We start from the raw sequence: 18255 nt of genomic DNA on the forward strand, positions 1-18255 counted from the left end.
AGAATAATAGACTAGGGTGTTGCTTGGATGGGACAGGCAGAGCACTGCCTAAAGGAGTAAGTGCTGAAGAAGTGATTTTACTTTAGAAAACATTCAAATCTGAAGACACGGGGGCTATTTTGTTCTGTTGTGTATGTGTTTAGGTAATACATTTATAGCATAAAACTATTTTTCAAACAGTTCAAAAGGGTATAAAATGAAATGAAAGTTTCCCTCCTTCATGGATTTCTAATACTTTTGTTTTCCTCCCCAGACTTTTGTCAGTTTCTTGTAGACCCCTCTAGAGAAATTCTACATTTATGCAGGTCCACACATACACACACAAGTGGTAGCATATTATAACACTATTGTCCACTTTGTTTTCTCTGTTTTGCTTTTTCATAATAATATAGTAATTCAACAGACATTTATTGGGCACCTAATATATGCTAGATCCTGTTCTAAGTACTCAGGATAGAACAATGAAGAAAATAAACTATGTTGGTTTTCTATTGCTGAATAACAAATTACTACAAATTTAGTAGCTAAGAACAACAGACATTTATTATCTCTCAGTTTCAGTGCGTCAAGAGTCTGGGCACTACTTAGTTGAGTTTTCTGCTTCAGGCTCTGGCCAGGCTGCAATCAGCATGTCTGCAGGGCTGTGTTCTCATCTGAAGGCTCAGTTGGATTCTTCATCTGCTTCCAAGCTCGCTCCAGTTGTTGGTAGAATCATTTCCTTGTGGTGCCTGGACTGAGAGCTTCAGGTTTTCAACTGGCTATCGGTCAGAGGTGCTAAGTTCCCAGTTGCCACCCTCAAACAGTTCACAAATGGCAGCTTGCTTCTTCAAGGCCTGCAGGAGAGTGAAAGTGGATCCACTAGCAAGACAAGTCGTATATTATGTAACATAACCATGGGAATGACAGCCCATCACTTTGTCACATTCTGTTGGTTAGAAACAAGTCACATGGGACTTCCCTTCTTACCCACTTCCAGTGGGTAAGAAGCCGTGCTCCCAATGCAGGGGGCCCGGGTTCAAGCCCTGGTTGGGGAACTAGATCCCACACGCATGCCGCAACTACGAGTTCATGTGCTGCAACTAACGCTCCGCGTGCCGCAACTAAGAAGCCGGCATACCGCAACTAAGATTCAGCATGCCGCGACTAAAGATCCCACATGCCTCAACTAAAAAACATGCCACGGGCTTCCCTGGTGGCGCAGTGGTTGAGAGTCCGCCTGCCGATGCAGGGGACACGGGTTCGTGCCCCGGTCCGGGAAGATCCCACATGCCGTGGAGCGGTTGGGCCCGTGAGCCGTGGCCGCTGAGCCTGCGCGTCCAGAGCCTGTCTGTGCTCCACAACGGGAGAGGCCATAACAGTGAGAGGCCCGTGTACCGCAAAACAAAAACAAAAACAAAAACAAAAACAAAAAAAAACATGCCACAACAAAGATCCTGCATGTTGCAACTAAGACCTGGCACAGTCTAAATAAATAAATAAATAAATAAATAAATAAATAAATAAATAAATATATATATATATATATACACACACACATATATATATAAAAGAAACAAGTCACAGGTCCCACCCACATGGAAGAGGAAGGAATTAAACACCAGTAAGTGGGGATCGTGGGTGGGGGCATGTGTCTTAGAGTCCATCGCCTCACGGACCAAGCCCCTGCGGTCATGCAGCTTACATTATAGTTGGGGAAGACAGCCAGCAAAGGAATAGACAGATAAAGGTTGCGAATAAATGCTAAAGCAGAACAATAAATCTGGCTAAATGGAACAGAAGTGAAGGGTGCAGTCAGGGCAGGCCTCTCAGGGGCAGCAACATGGGAGCAGAGGCCTGAAGGAAGTGAGGAAGCTGCACAGAGATCTAAGAGAAGTGGGCTCCAGCCTAAGACAGCAAGTGCACAGGCCCTACCTTGTGGACTTGCTGGAGAGTTCTGTAACAGTCGGCAGACTGATGTTGCTGCAAGCCATTGCTCAAGGGGTAGGACACAAGGCCAGAGAGGAGATGGGGTCAGATGGGAAGGGACCTTGTGGGTGTAAGGATCTCTGAGCAAGATGCAGAGCTATTGGAAGATTGGGGGCAGAGAAGAAACGTTTGGCTTACCTTTGCAAAAGATCACATGGTTCCTGGGGTGAGAATAGACTGAAGGGAGGCATTGGTGGAAGCAGGGAGACCAGTTTGTAAGCTGTTTTGATCATCTCGGCAGGAAACAATGATGGTTTTGATCAAAGTGGCGCTGGTGTGTTTCCTGGAAAGTAGGCGGATCTAGTCTGAGGTGGAGCCTGCAGCACTGAGGGTGGAATTGATTGTCGGTGGGAAGCAAAGAGAAAGGTTAAGTGTGATGGCAAGGATTTGGGCCTGAGCCACTTGAAGAATGGTGTCACCATTTACTGAGATGCAGAAGACAGTGGGAGGAATGGGTTTGGGCAGAAAAAATCTAGAGTTTGATTTTATTATACACTTGAAGGCGAAGGATATAGTCAACTTCATATTTCTAAAAGTTCGCTCTGGTTGCTGTGACATGTTGGATTGAGAAGTTAAAGTGTGAATGCTCTGAGACAACAATTGGAATGGTATTGTGGCAGCCCAGGCAAGGAGTGTTGGTGGCCCGGGCTCAGCAGAATAGGATGGGAGGAGACGGAAGTGAATGGACTTTCAATGTGTCCTGGAGGCAAAATAGGGCAGGTCTGGAGGTTGTCTGAAGGTAGTAGGAATCGTTTTGTTGCAGGGAAGACCACACTTGTCTGATGGGCATAAAGCAGAAGGTGACTATCAAAGTAGAACAAGAGCAAGTTAGTAAAAGGGGATTCTCCACAGGGGCTTTGGAAACTTCTTTCATGAACAAGTGTCTTAGTCCAGGCTGCTATAACAGAATGCCACAGAAAACCACAAGGTGGCTTATAAGCAACAGAAATTTATTTCCTGCAGTTCTGGAGACTGAAAGCCTAAGGTTGGGGTTCCAGCATGGTCAGGGTCTGGTGAGGACCCTCTTCCAGGTTGCAGACTGCCAATTTCTCAATGTATCTTCATATGGTGGAGAACAGAGGGAGTAAGCTAGTTCTCTCATGACTCTTTTAAGGGCACCAATCCCATTCGTGAGGGCTCCACCCTCATGACCTCATCTATTCCTAATCCTGTACTCAACTCCCCCCCCACCCCCCAACCCCAGACTCCCATACCATCACATCAGGGAGTAGGGTTTGGGAGAACGTAAACATTCAATCCATAATATTCTGCCCCTGATCCCCCATATTCATGTCCTTCTCACACACAAAATACATTTGCTCAAAAGTCTTAAGCTCATTCCAGCATCAACTCTAAAGTCCAAAGTCTCGTCTAAATATTATCCAAATCAGGTATGGATGGAACTTGAGGTATGATTCATACTGAGGTTGATTCCTTTCTAGCTGTGAACTTGTGAAACCAAACCAATTATGTGTTTCTAAAATACAATGATGGAACAAGCGTAGGACAGACGTTCCCATTCTAAAAGGGAGAAACAGGGAAGAAGGCAGGGGTAATGGGTTCCAAGCAAGTCCAGAACCCAGCAAGCCAAACTCCATGATATCTTAAAGCTCCAGAATAACCCTCTTTGGTTCCATGCTCTCCCCTCCAGGCCCACTGGGCAGAAATCCCACCTTTCTGACCCACTGGGGCAGTGGTCCCACCTCCACTGGGGTGGAGGTGCTGCCTCCAGAGCCCTACTAGGCAAGAGTTGGCCCCCAGGACTCTGCTAGGAAGCCCCATCCCCACAGCTCTGGGCAGCCCTGCCCCTCCGGCTCTGGGCAGAGTCTGTCTGGCCTGGTAGAAGCAAGGCAATGGTCTTCTTTTCTGAAACCAAGGAGGCAGCCCTGATGATCTCTGAAGCGCCTTTGGGGTCACTCTTCTCTCGTCTTGAAGAATAGCACATGATCTCACCAAATAGCTCTACGGTCTCATCCTGTAAAATCCACAAAGTTTGACAGCCTTCCTTCATTCCTTCGTATTTCCTTCTCCTTCAGTTCAAATTGGCAGTTTTCCTCTGGGGTGTCAGTCATATCCTTACTCATTTCCTGATGCCCCAAATGGTCACTTGGCCATATCCTTAGTGTTCTCATTTTCTGCAATATGGATAGGCTGAGAATTTTCCAAATCATTAAGTTCTACTTCCTTTTTGCTTAACAGTCTGTCTTTAAGTCATTTCTCTCTTCTTGAGTTTTACTATAAGCAGCCAGGAAGAGCCAAGCCACACCTTCGACACTTTTTTTTAGCAATCGCTTCAGTTAAATACCCAATTTCATTGCTTGCAAGTTCTACCTTCCACAAAACACTGGAACACAAACACAATTCAGCCAAGTTCTTTACCACTTTATAACAAGGATTGCCTTCCCACCAGTTTCCAATAACATGTTCCTCATTTCCATCTGAGACCTCACCAGAATGGCCTTTACCATTCATATTTCTACCAACATACTGTTCATGACTACTTAGGTATCCCCAAAGAAAACTGAGACTTTCTCTACAGATCTCTTTTCTTTGACCTCTCATCAGAACGACCTTTAAAGGGGGAATCCCTTGGAAGTCCAGTGGTTAGGACACTGTGCTCTCATTGCCAAGGGCCTGGGTTCAATCCCTGGTCAGGGAACTAAGATCCTGCAAGCCATGCAGCCAAAAAAAAAATTGCCTTTAAAGGGCCGTTCATGGCAGTATAAGCTTTTCTACCATGCGCCTCCAAACTTCCCCAGTCTCTACCCATTTCCCAGATCCAAAGCTGCTTCCACATTTTTAGGTATTTGGTAGAGCAGCACCTCCACTTCCTAGCACCAATGACCTATATTAGTCAGGGTCCTCCAGGGAAACAACTGGGAGGATATATATATTATCTATTATTTGGATTTGTTATATATGTAATATATATCCATATATAGAGATTTATATGGAGATTTATTATGAGGAATTGGCTTATGCAGTTGTGAAGGCTAAGAAATCTCATGATCTCCTGTCTGCAAGCTGGAGACCCAGGAAAACCAGTGGTGTAATTCAGTCCAAGTCTGAATGCCTGAGAACCAGGGACGCTAATGATATAAATCCCAGTCCAGTCTGGAAAAGATAAGATGAGATGAGATGTTTCAGCTGAATCAGCAAGGCATGAAAAACGGGGTGAATTCCTCCTTCCTTTGCCTTTTGTCCTATTCAGGCCCTGAACCCATAGGACTCCAAAACTGGATTGTGGTGATGGCTGCACAACTCTGTAAATTTAGTAAAAGTTATTAAATTGTACACTTAAAATGAGTGAATTTTATGGTATAGAAATTATAGTATAAAGACTTTAAACACACACATGTGTGTAAACACACAGATACTCTCACTCTAAAGATCCCAGAATGCACACAATTTGAGCAATATTTTTTCTAAAAGTTAGGAATGGGAGAAATTTCCATTGTACAGAACAAGATACAGACTTCCACATTGCATGTTATTTAGAAGTCTCACTGAAATGTAATTGCCTACTTGGAATCCTCTTTGTACTCACAAAGGAGGATACAAACATGGTACGATGGTGTATATTCTGTGCGAAAAAGGGAAAGTTGTAAATGGTACCTAAGCCCAAGATTATTAATACCTGGGCAAATACTTCATTTGCTAAACACAGAAGGTACTAATAACTATAACTATGCGACTATTATTCATGGTTTTGTGAACTCTGGAGTGGAGTAATATAATCACACACTGTCTAAGATTTAATTATAATGACAATTATTAATAACACCATGTAGTAGTATGTATGTGCAATTCCCCTTCTGTTTTATTCAAGTTAATAAATCAACAAAATTGTACTTAAATTTGCCTGATTCTTGGGCAACTTGATTCTCATTTATCTACTCAATTTTTAGTCTGCAGAATCTTGGTGTTTCTGTAAATCTTGCAAGTTGAGACCATCAACTCAGTATTTTCCCCCCTAAGAACAAGAATGCTGAGAATAAACAGGACGTTATATTATGCAGGATAATGTCTGGTGGGTTTTTTTTTTTTAATTAACTTATTTATTTGGTTGCACAGGGTCTTAGTTGTCGCAGGCGGGCTCCTTAGTTGTGGCTCGCCTGCTCCTTAGGTGCACGCGGGCTCCTTAGTTGTGGCATGTGAACTCTTAGTTGTGGCATGTACGTGGGATCTAGTTCCCTGGCTGGGGTCAAACCCGGGGCCCCTGCATTGGGAGCATGGAGTCCCAAACACTGCGCCACTGGGGAAGTCCCCAATGTCTGGGGTTTTGATAGCTGTGTTTTTTGGCTCATCAGTTTAATGAAGGTGGTTTTAAAGAATGTAATGTTCTAAATAGCAAAATGAAAAGGTTGAGTAATCAAAATTTATTATTGAAATTAGTGTGGTCTTTCTCTTTGGTCGCAGTAGTAGATTACTTTGAGACAAAACACTGAGATTTGTTGTGGAAAGTGAATATATTTTTGTGTATTTAAAATTCCCTATTGTTTTAGACTGGATGGTTTTTGAGGAAACTTCCAGAAGAGATACTTTATGATTCTATACACATTCAACACTCATTTACATTGCCTTATCATCCTGCACACAAAGTAAATTCCTGCCTCAGGGCCTTTGCACTTGCTGATTTGCACTTGCTATTCCCTCTGCCTGATGTGTCATTCCCTAGATGGTCATGGTCCACTCCCTCACTTAAGTCCCTGATCAAATATCACTTCCTCAGAGCAGCCTTCCCTGATTAGCCCATCTAAAAATAGCACACCATCACTATCCTTTTAGCTTGCTTTCTTTCTCTTCACAGCACTTAGCCACTGTCTGACCTTATATGCTTGGCAGGGACATCGTCAGTATTGTTCATTGCTATATCCCCAGACTTTGGCACATAATAATTGCTCAAGACATGTTTGTTGAATTAACTGAATGAATTTTAATTTGACTTTAAATATTTACCTTTTTTTGCCTCCCTAATCAGACAGTAAATTCATGGAAGGCAGCCAAAGGCCCTGGTTGCTTATTTATCTTCTCTAAAACAATTAGCTCAGCTCTGCAAGGATGCTAAACATTCAACCAAGATTTACTGAATGAATGCCTTGAAACATGGACATGTGACACAGCTAACCAGTCAGCGTTACCTGCAGGTGAACAAGAACAGTGATGTCTTGCCTTACAGCCCACATTTTACAAACTACTTTTATGTATATTAACTCATATGATCATTTTGGTAATACTTTAGTAGTTCTGAAGGTTTGCCTGAAGAAACAAGCATTCAAAAATAACAAATGTTAATTTCCGGCGTGTACTATTGCTAATTCTGAATACTTTTTTTTTTGATTTAAATATCATTTAATATGTTCTTGGACATCTGAAAAACTATTTTAAAAGACTGAATAAGATTTAAAATAAATAAGGAAATAAGTAAAAATAAGAAAGACTGTCTTGAAACATACATATGCATGGAGAGATTTTTCGACGAGTGTTTATCAAAGTCTTCCTGGTAGTTATTTCTACACGGTGGGATCTTGGTAATGTTTACTTTTTTTGGGCTTTGCATTTTTCTCACTTGAATGTTTAAAACAAATCTGAAGTCATGAAAAGAAACTTTTTTCTATACATGCTTTATTTTTAATTTGCCAGTGTGAATAGCATAAAAATATCACTACTCATTTTCCTGGCTATGTAATTCTAAGAACATAGCAAATTTCATTCTGAGAAAACTTTTAATACTGATTTATAGTAAAGCAACAACAAACAAATAGAACGAACCAAAATTCTTTAGGGTTTTCGGTGTGTTTTCCATATTTACGCCCACGTTATTCTCTGAGTAAGAAAAAAGGTAGAGCAATGCTTTGTAATTTGTTAATTTTTCATCTTTGCCAAAAAAACCTTTCCAGGAAATTGAGCTCCCAAAATAGGCCAAAATCGGGCGTTAGGGGCTCATTCTGGACTTTGGACCAAACTTAGAGGGCACACATGAAACGTACTAACTTATTTTCCGTTTTTCTCTTGATGATTTAAAACACTTAAAATCCCTGTCTTTTCCCCACAGGAATTGGGAAGATATGCAAATAACCACTTTGTGGAAAATCTCTGCTGATGCCAACAGTAGGGTCCTCAAATTGGGCTTAAAAGGTTTTGGGTATTCTTTCATTCTGAACTAAGAAGAGTTTTTCATGGTTGCTGGTGCACCTTAGGGCAAGTGAAGTTTCTTTACACGCTGAACACCTTGTGTCTGTCTCCCTGCCGGTGCGTCTGTGCGTGTTTCTGTGTGCAAGTCTGCATAAAGTCGGTTTGGGGTGTGTGACGGTGGTTTTGAGCCCATGGCTTACGCACTCTACGAAGAAGCGCGTGCAGCCCTGTAGGTGGGCACAGGTTTCTCCAGTCTCGGGGTCGTGTGGGGGGACCCTCCGCCAAGGCCTGCGGCTCCCAACCCCAGCCAGGGCGCGGTAGAGCGGCCGCAGGGAGTAATGGGATGGCCCGGCAGCCTGCGTCCAGGCAGGGTCCGGGACACATGCTCGGGTGGCGAGGGGGCGCATTTTCTCCCCTCTGGAACAGTGCTTAGAGCGGAGATCTCAGGAGGGGTAGGAGAAGCCCAGGGGGTCCCGGCGCTGTAGACTGGGGGAGGGGACAGTGGGCGGGGCGGCACCTCCCACAATCCATTCCCTGCGGAGGGGGCGGCGACCTCCGTCCGGCCCCACCCAGCCTCAGGGACCGGGAAACTGAGACCGGAGGAGGCACGCGCGTCAGCGGCGTCTGGACGCCCAGGTACGTGCTACCCTCTCCCCAGCCAGCGCCGGGACGGTTTGGCCGAGCGGTTTCGGCCCCAGACGCACCTTCCCGCGGCCTCTGTGACGCACCGCGCGGCCTCTGGGGCTGGACCGGCGGCGCGGCGCGCGCTCTGGGGGCGGGGCGGGGGCGGGGCGTGAGGGGCGGACCCGGCAGGGGCCCCGCCCCGGGGCCGGAGGAGCAAGGACGCTACGGAGCAGGCGCGTCCCGCCGCCGCCGCTGCCGCTGCCGCCGCCGACGATCGCCCTTCTCCAGAGCTGCCGCTGCAGCCGCCATTTGCACGGGGACCCCGGTGACAGGGGCTCGGCAGAGGGGCGGAGGGAGGGGGGGAGGGCCCGCGGAGCCCCCGAGGGCGGGAGCGACGCCGCCGGCGCCGGCCGGGCTCACAGCGCGACCGCGCCGCCCGCGGCGGGCCGGGAGCAGCAGCAGCAGCAGCAGCAGCAGCAGCAGCAGCAGTCGCCGCAGCAGCAGCCGCCGAGGCCGGGCGTGCGCCTGAGGCGCGGCGGCGGCGGCGGCGGCCCTGCGGGCAGCCAGGAGGGGCGGGGGCAGTGGCCGCCGCCGTTTGATGGATCCGAGGATCGCCTGGTTCCAGCCAGAGCAGCTCGGACCGTCCAACAGTCTGTGGATGCAGATCTGGGAGACGACCCAGGGACTGAGGAACCTCTACTTCAACCACCACTGTCACAGCAGCGGCGGCGCGAGCGGCGGCGGCGGCGGCAGCAGCACGGCCACCGGCGGGAGCGGCAGCAGCACCGGCAGCCCGGGCGGCGCGGCCCCGGCCCCGGCCCCGGCCGGCATGTACCGTTCCGGGGAGCGCCTGCTGGGCGGCCACGCGCTGCCGGCAGAGCAGCGGGACTTCCTGCCCCTGGAGACGACCAACAACAACCACCACCACCACCAGCCCGCGGCCTGGGCCCGCCGGGCTGCCGCGGGCCCCTCGGCGTCCCCGTCCCCCTCGGCGTCCTCGTCCCCGCACTCCTCGGCCGCCGTCCCCGCCGCGGAACCCGCCGACCCAGCTTCGGGCAGCAGCAACAAGAGGAAGCGCGACAATAAGGCCAGCACCTACGGACTCAACTACAGCCTGCTGCAGCCCAGTGGAGGGCGGGCCGCGGGAGGCGGCCGGGCCGACGGCAGCGGGGGTTTGTACAGCGGGACCCCGTGGAAGCGGAGGAACTACAACCAGGGAGTCGTGGGGTGAGTGGTGGCCCTGCGGCCTGGCGGCCTGGCCCTTGCACACGCGCAGCCGGGCACACGCCCACAGAAGGGGGATTGGGGGGGAGCCTGGGTGAGGCCACCCCCCTCTGCCTGCCTTCGTTACTGCTCCTCAGGGGGCTGATGGCCATCGCTCCATCCCTCCGCCATGCATACCTTCTCCCAACCTTCGTTAGCGGTCCACAGCTTTCCCCCCTCCCCCTCAGTTCCACGCCTTTTCTGGACATCCCCTCAGCCATCCACACCCTCCCCTCACCTCCCTTAGTCATCCACATCCTCCTTTTTAACCCTCCACACCTTCCCTGGACCCCCCGTTATCCATCCACTCTTTCCTCCCATCCCCCCTAGTCAAAGACACCTTCCCTCTATTCCCTCTCCAGCCCTCTAGCCCTCCCCACCCTGCTCCCCATCATCACACCCCAAAATGAAGTCGCTTAGCACAGGCAAATCATTCATTCCCTGAGAACGTTCCTGTGTTAGTGCCTTTTGACGGTACAGGACTTGGAGGTGCTTTCCTTGCCAAGAATAGAAACATCCAGAAAGCTCCTCCCCCTCCCCCAATCCCAAACAGGAATCGTGTCAGCCCTGAAAGGCTTTGCCTGCTATTGACCCTTTGGCCCATCTCTATATTTTTTATTTTTAAAACTTTCCTATATTAGCGATGCCTTGCTCTGTGGGGAGTGAGGAATGGGGTGACAGTTAAGTTTAGGCTGATGGAGATGGTGAGCTCTTCTTCTCAGGCGGATAGAACTTTCTAGGAGTTCATGGTCCTTGGCCCCAGTTTCTCCCTATAAAGTTGTCATCCTGGCAGAGACAGCCAGTGCTTTTCATTCTAGGGGGTAACTTTATGCTAATGAATGAATGTTGCACCACTAATGACTTTCTGTTTAAAGTTCAGCTGTTACAAAATGGAATCTTACCTGACCCCTAGTGAATTATGTACATAAACAGGGACTGTTTCCAGCTAGATTTCCCTTCTGGAAGAGCCCCTGTGTTGGAATAGATTATAGAGTCTTTAAAAAAAAATTTTTGTAAAATAAAGCTTTTGCCCCGTGTGTGTGTGTGTGTGTGTGTGTGTGTGTGTGTGTGTGTGTTTAGCTTGAGTATGGAGAATGAGCTTTAAAATTGCTTTTCATTTTTCAGATCCTATTTTACATTGTGGGCTACAGTAGGCAAATGAAATTACCATTAGTAGTCCCTTGTGAAACCTTTTCTTAGATTCATCCATTCAGATCGGCCCTGCTTTGGCAAGCAGAGAGGGTTCTGTGTACCTTTTTGAAGGTCTGGGTAAAATGAGTTGGTGGGTTCCATCTGCTTCTAGTGGGCTGGTGTCTGCTGTATGCTACTATTACAACTCCCACCTTTTATGGAAAATGCAGTCAAGCATTTAAGGACTGGCATTGGGGTACATATCAAACCTGTCCTCACTTTCCAGAGGGGAACCTTTTTGGGTTTAGTCCTCTGTTGCTAAGCTTCAAGGGCGCTCTCCATGGTCATCTCATTTTAATAAAAGGCTCATGGTTCCATCCTGTTAGCATTTCCAAGATGAAGCATAAACCTGTGGTTTAGTGACAAGCAAATTGATATTGAGGGATTCTGGTAGTTTCATTTCACAGGAATAAGCTCCAGTTAAGTAATCACTGTCAACTAAAATCTTGAAGTTCCCTAATTTCATTTTACTGAAGCTTCTGCATATGTATGTAGCAATGATACATTATAAATCCAAAATGCTGGCTGCCTCTCTTTTGACAGATTAGAAATTCTCCTCTCTTTTACTTGCTATTTAATGTTGACGATACTGTAAAAGGCTCACATTTGAACTTAGGTAGAAGCAAGATGTTCTTGTTCCTGATTCAAATATTATATTGTCCTCAGAGGGATTAAGGAGAGGAATTTCCATTTCCCAGAGGGATTACTGTTTAAAAACTGATTGTAAACCTGTCTTAAAACTGCTTATCACTTCATCAGACTTTCCATTCTTTTGCCTCCCTTTTAGAGGATGTGTGCAGTTAAATTTTTAAAATTTTATTAATGGTTCCTAAGATTGTTTTTGTAAAAGTGTCTGGGTGCTTAAAAATTCTTGTTGTGATTTATGGATCCTTATTTCTTGACTTTTACAAAAGTTCTGCTTTTTTTTAATACAGGTATTTTTAAAAATCTGAATTCAGAGTGCACCTCAATGTTATGCTCTTCTGAGATTAAATATAGTAAAACTATTCCGAGTTCTTGGGATGACTGACATTTAGCTAACAGAGTAACAAATCGTGGTGGTCCCTGGCCTCTGAACTGACATGACTGTCCAGATAAGGGAGAGGAAGAAAAAGCACGGGAACAGTGTATGGGAACTGTGGGACAGCTGTATACACACTCTGTCTCACATGTTTGATCTCTCTGTTCTTTGTTTTGGCCAGACTGATTGACTTGTTCCCTGAACACTCCAAGATCCAGTTCAAAATCCTGACTTTGTTGCCCAGGTTCATGATTTTTTTGGTTCTTCCTCTGAAATCTTGTAGTACTTGTTTCATGCTCTTGGTATAGCTTGCTTATGTTTAATTTTCCTTTTATGTATATGTTTTCTCTTACCCACTAGATCACTAGTTAAGATGAAATTTCTTTCTTTCTTTTTTTTAAAGTTGAGGTAAGATGGAAATTTCTTAAATGTAGAGTAAGGTGTTTGGATTTCATCCTGAAGTCTTCATAGTCCTCTTTCAAAATGAAAACTCACCTGGGCTTACCGTCTCAGCCTTCTCTGTGTACCCCAGATCCGGGGAGTTTGTTTGCTTTTCTTTTTTTCTTTATAAAGTTGCTTTCACTTATTCTGTTTCTTGGAATTCACTCCCTTTCAATGCTGGCTATGGTGTAGGACGAGTCCACATGCTTCTTCTAGCTGTCCATGAAAATGAGCTTTAAGCCCTTTTCTTTTCAGAGATTTAATTGTTGATCATAATGGAGAAAGAGGAGATGCCAAAAGGTAGCAAACATGGGAAACTTTTGGAGATTCAGAGTCCTTGGTCCTGAGGCCAGGTGTCCAGAAACTTCTTGTGGAAGGTGCTTGGTGCTTGTCCAAGCTCATGAGGATAGGCTTGTGTTGGCTGCACTGCCAAATCTGTAGATATTTTTTCAGGGCTTGGATGACTTGTTCAAAACAACGTTTCAGAGTATGAATTTGACTGTGGGACGTCAAGAAGTCCCTGGTGGGAAACTTGGGTTTAAGGAATAATTTCTTGAACTGGGATGATGGGTATGGGAATGGGAAGGAGTGAGTGTGAGAGGTACCACAAGGTAAGAATGGAAAAGAGTCTGACTCCCTTCATGGATTTAATAACAGCTTTGAATTTGAGTGACTAGGGTAATGTTAGTGTTATTGTTGAAAATAAGGGTTATGACTGTTGGTTTGGAGCAAAAGGTATGGTGATGTTTAGATAGAACTGTCTAGCAGGGAGATGAAATTTTGGGGCTCAGATACAGTCATCTTTACTGCAGGGGGTCAGTGTCCTTTCTTATGTGTGTTGTACACCGTATCATAGTAAGTCCGAGATGTTGACGCTATTCTTCGGCACTGGCCTTACGGCCTCTTTCTGACTGTTTCTACACAATATGATCACTGGGATTGGTGTTAGTGCCGGGCTCCAAAGCGATCAGGCAGATTAACATGAAAGAATTTAGAGGCCTTATTCCAAGGGTTTGCTCTAAGTATAATTTCTGTGCATTTGCAAATGTAGCCCACGGTAATTCTTCAGTGAACTAGGACCTTCAGGTTATTGAATTTTACTGCATGTGGGTGCTTAAATGTGCTTTCAAGAAGACATTAGGTTTTCTGCAGTGTAGATTCTATACTAACAACGTAATTCATATTTGAGAATTTCAAATCTAGTATACTGTGTTCAACTAAGCTGCTTCCATGCCACAACTCATCTTCTGTCTAAAATCTGTGACAATGAACACGGTCACACCGTCAGAATCATTGGCATTTTAGCGTGTGGAATTTTCTTCAACACCCATTAAGTTTTTAGGTGCCGAAAGGCAGAAAGAAACAATGACTAGAGTTTTTTGGAATCTACCGTGGGGTCACACAGAAGGTTTAGTTTTTTTCTGGAAAGGAAGCATGGGAAAGGGATACTAGGAAAGTCTTAAGGTAGGGAGGAGGAGGGAGTGTGTGTTACAGCAGTTCTGGTCCTGGTGTGGTAGATGGCCTTACATCACAACTTCTTCCATGAAACCGCTACCAGTAAATCCTAGTGTTAGGAGTCCAGAAGGGTCCATGGGGAGAAAATTTCAAGGGCTCCCTTGCTGGTATTGGACTGGTCAGACAGTTGTGGTTAGATATTTTTATACCTGAGAAAAATTTAAGCCACTTTTCTATGGAAAGTAGGAAAGCAAGGTGTTGTATGATTTTACTCAGCTTCCTTTTTGTCCCTTAGAGTAAAATTTAGCAGAGGAAACTATTTCAGGATCACACCCACTGCACTGGAGACTGTATTTATTAATCATTTATACACACATAGGTATGGAGTAGTCTTGAAGGGGCTGTAGGCCAAAGAGGATGCTTATTTGAAGAATTAGGGTCCCGTTCCCAGCAGCTGGTCTGAGACTCCTATTTTGACTCTTTTCTACAGAGCTGGCTGGACAGCTCAGCCTACTTCAGGGATTCAGAGGATGGCCAGTAGAGTGTTCTTCCTAACCCTCTGAATATTGGTTAGGGACTCAGCTGCTACAGAACACCAAAAAGACTTTAAATTCATTTTTACCATTTTTAGCATGACAGGAAATTATTTTTTTCTAAGAGAATATATATCGAAGTTGAGGATGCCCTGGAACTAGGCTTTTCTTTAATTTGAACCCAAACAGCAGGTGTTAATTTATTTCCTTCCTATAAGTTACTTAATGATATTAGAGACTTTTTTTATACTGAGGGCTTTGGGTTATGTGGAAATTTGAGTTAAAGATTTTGGGAAAAAGCTGAATGTGGAGCTGTTTTTGTTGCGTACTGGCTCCTTAATCACTTGAACGGTTTCAGAGTATGGAAAAAAATCTTGCCATGTGCATAAGAGATTTCATGTAGTATCTGGTAACTGAACTCTGGAATTCTAGCTCAAGTCATGCTTTCTGCTGAAATAGTTTGAATAGTATACAAAAACCTGTGTTTTCAAATTAGTTGCTTTATTAAAAGTGCTCTATAAAATAAAAGTGCTCATGGAGACTTTTTACCATGTTCCATATGCTATGTTAAACCTTTTGTATTTCTTATATTAACCTTCTCATGCATAAACCCATCTAATTTTTTTTTTTTTTTTTTTTTTTTTTTTTTGCGGTACGCGGGCCTCTCACCGTTGTGGCCTCTCCCGTTGCGGAGCACAGGCTCCGGACGCGCAGGCTCAGCGGCCGTGGCTCATGGGCCCAGTCGCTCCGCGGCATGTGGGATCTTCCCGGACCGGGGCACGAACCCGTGTCCCCTGCATCGGCGGGCGGACTCTCAACCACTGCACCACCAGGGAAGCCCCCCATCTAATTTTTAAAAACTTTTTGTTTGGAAATACAGATTCACAGAAAGTTGCAAAAAATAGTACAGAAAGATCCCATGTTCCCTTTACCTAGTTTCGTGCAGTGGTAACATCTTACATAACTATAGTTTAATATCAAAACCAGGCAATCAACATTGTTATAATCCATAACCTTATTCAGATTTCACCAGTCTTATGTGCACTCATATGTGTAGTGTGTGTTTAGTTCTGTGCAATTTTACATGTGTAGATTTGTGTAACCACCACCACCGTCTTTAAGATGCAGAACTATACCATCACCTCAAAGATCCCTCATGCCGGGGCTTCCCTGGTGGCGCAGTGGTTGCGCGTCCGCCTGCCGATGCAGGGGAACCGGGTTCGCGCCCCGGTCTGGGAGGATCCCACATGCCGCGGAGCGGCTGGGCCCGTGAGCCATGGTCGCAGAGCGGCCTGCGCGTCCGGAGCCTGTGCTCCGCGACGGGAGAGGCCACAACAGAGGGAGGCCCGCATACCACAAAAAAAAAAAAAAAAAAAAGATCCCTCATGCCGTCCGTTTATTTTCATGCACACACACACCGTCATCTCTAACCTCGAACAACCACTGATCTGCTCTCCATGTTTATAATTTTTTCATTTCGAAAATGTTATATAAATGGAATCATATAGTACTTTACTTTGACTTTTTTTCCATTTACCATAATTCCTTTGAGTTCTTTCCAAATTGTTGCATGTTTAATAGTTCCTTCCTTTTTAATGCTGAGTAGTGTTCCAAAATTTGGATGTACCACAGTTTGTTAAACAGTTTACCTGGTGAAGGACATTCCGGAAGAGTTTATATGGTTTTTGGCTATTGCAAATAAAGCTGCTATAAACATTCATGTAGTACACATTTTTATGTGAATGTAAGTTTTCACTTTGGGGGGAATAAATGCCCAAAAGTGCTGAGTCATTTGGTAAGCACATGAAACTGCTAAACTCTCTTCTAGAGTCGCTGTATCACATTACATTCCTACCAGCAACGTATGTGAGATCTGGTTTCTCTGCATCCTCACCAGCATTTGGTATTATTACTGTTTTTTATTTTAGCTGTTCTCATATGAATAGCAATAGATTATTATGCTTTTATCATATTAACCTTCTCATAAATAACTCCACCTAATTTTAACTTTAATTTTTTTTGTTTGTTTGGGTTTTTTTGTTTTTGTAGTATGCGGGCCTCTAACTGTTGTGGCCTCTCCCGTTGCGGAGCACAGGCTCCGGACGCGCAGGCTCAGCGGCCATGGCTCATGGGCCTAGCTGCTCCGTGGCGTGTGGGATCTTCCTGGACCGGGGCACGAACCCGTGTCCCCAGCATCGGCAGGCGGACTGTCAACCACTGCGCCACCAGGGAAGCCCTAACTTTAATTTTTATTTAAAAAATTTCTTGGCAGTATTGAGAATGTCTGCAATTAAAAATCTCTAAGTAAAATTGACTTAAAAGGGCCTTACTTTTCGATTTGCTTTGATTTTATGCTTAGCAATATCATTTTAACTCTTTTATCGTTGAATTACTTTACAGTGTTTCCTTTACATGTTGCTTTTTCTTAGAAACTAGTATGAAGTAGAGCTTTATTTTCATTTTCTAAAAACATATAAAAGGATAACTTCAGAGTTGATTTCAAAATTTAGAGTCCTTCCTTTCATATGCTATGAATAAATTTTATTTTCTGTTGGCTTGGCTATATTTTGGGGAGTAAACCCTGTGGTTAGTGGTGATTTTTTTTTTTAATTAATTAATATTTTGGCTGTGTCGGGTCTTTGTTGCTGCATGTGGGCTTTCTCTAGCGGTGAGAGGGGCTACTCTGTTGTAGTGTGGGCTTCTCACTGCAGTGGCTTCTCTTTGTTGCAGGACATAGGCCCTAGGCGCGAGGGCTTCGGTAGTTGTGGTGCACGAGCTCAGTAGTTGTGGTGCATGGGGTTAGTTGCTCTGCGGCATGTGGGATCTTCCTGGACCAGTGCTCGAACCCATGTTCCCTGCATTGGCAGGTGGATTCTTAACTACTGCGCCACCAGGGAAGTCCGTAGTGGTGATTTTTTTTGTTGGTGTTGGTAGTAAGGTTTTTTTTTGTTGTTGTTGTTTTACAGTATTTTTACATCTGAACAGTGCCTTCAGACTGTGTAGAATAAATATATTATCTTCATATCTATGCTAGAATAAACCATGTTTCATTGGAACCATTTTCTGGACTGAGAATTAGGACCTGGTCTCTTATCTTTCCCTTACCAGCCCCTTGAAGTCACTGTTTTGATTTTGTCAAAATAACATAACTTTTAGCACTGTCAAGTTTGTATTATAAATTGTAAATTTATTGTATTGTAAATTTCTGCCAAAGCAAGAGTAAGGATGCATTAGGATTGTGGTTGTGGAGTTTTAAAAGTTATCTTCTAGTAATTTGGATTTAATAAAGTGTTAGGTCTCTGATGAGGTTTTAAATTTGATGTATTTATTCTTAAATTTAGTTATTCACCCTTGGTTTTCTTCTTTGTTTGAGGTGTTAATACCACTGTTCCTTAGAATACTTGTTTTTTGGTGTGTTTTTTTGGCCATGTTGGGTCTTTGTTGCTGCGCGCGGACTTTCTAGTTGCAGGGAGCAGGGGCTACTCTTCGTTGAGGTGCGAGGGCTTCTCATTGCGGTGGCTTCTCTCTTTTTTTTTTTTTTGCAGTTTTTTGTTTTTTGTGTTTTTAACATCTTTATTGGAGTATAATTGCTTTACAATGGTGTGTTAGTTTCTGCTTTATAACAAA

General features: G+C 44.8%; 1 protein-coding gene across 4 annotated transcripts in view; it reads left to right on the plus strand.

Moving 5' to 3' along the window:
* Positions 1-9323: 9323 nt before the first annotated feature.
* TENT4B (terminal nucleotidyltransferase 4B) overlaps positions 9324-18255 on the plus strand; it is a 58548-nt gene continuing 49616 nt past the window's right edge. For 3 of the 4 annotated variants that reach the window (XM_055079028.1, XM_055079027.1, XM_028477956.2), the window contains exon 1: positions 9328-9951. In XM_055079028.1, the coding sequence (XP_054935003.1) occupies positions 9383-9951 (569 nt within the window). In that variant the 5' untranslated portion in view covers positions 9328-9382. Of the gene's footprint in view, positions 9952-18255 lie in introns of all 4 variants that reach the window. The other variant, XM_007113762.4, reaches the window with a different exon arrangement.

This window comes from Physeter macrocephalus, chromosome 17 (genome assembly GCF_002837175.3).
Source record: "Physeter macrocephalus isolate SW-GA chromosome 17, ASM283717v5, whole genome shotgun sequence".
NCBI classification, from domain to species: Eukaryota; Metazoa; Chordata; class Mammalia; order Artiodactyla; family Physeteridae; genus Physeter; species Physeter macrocephalus.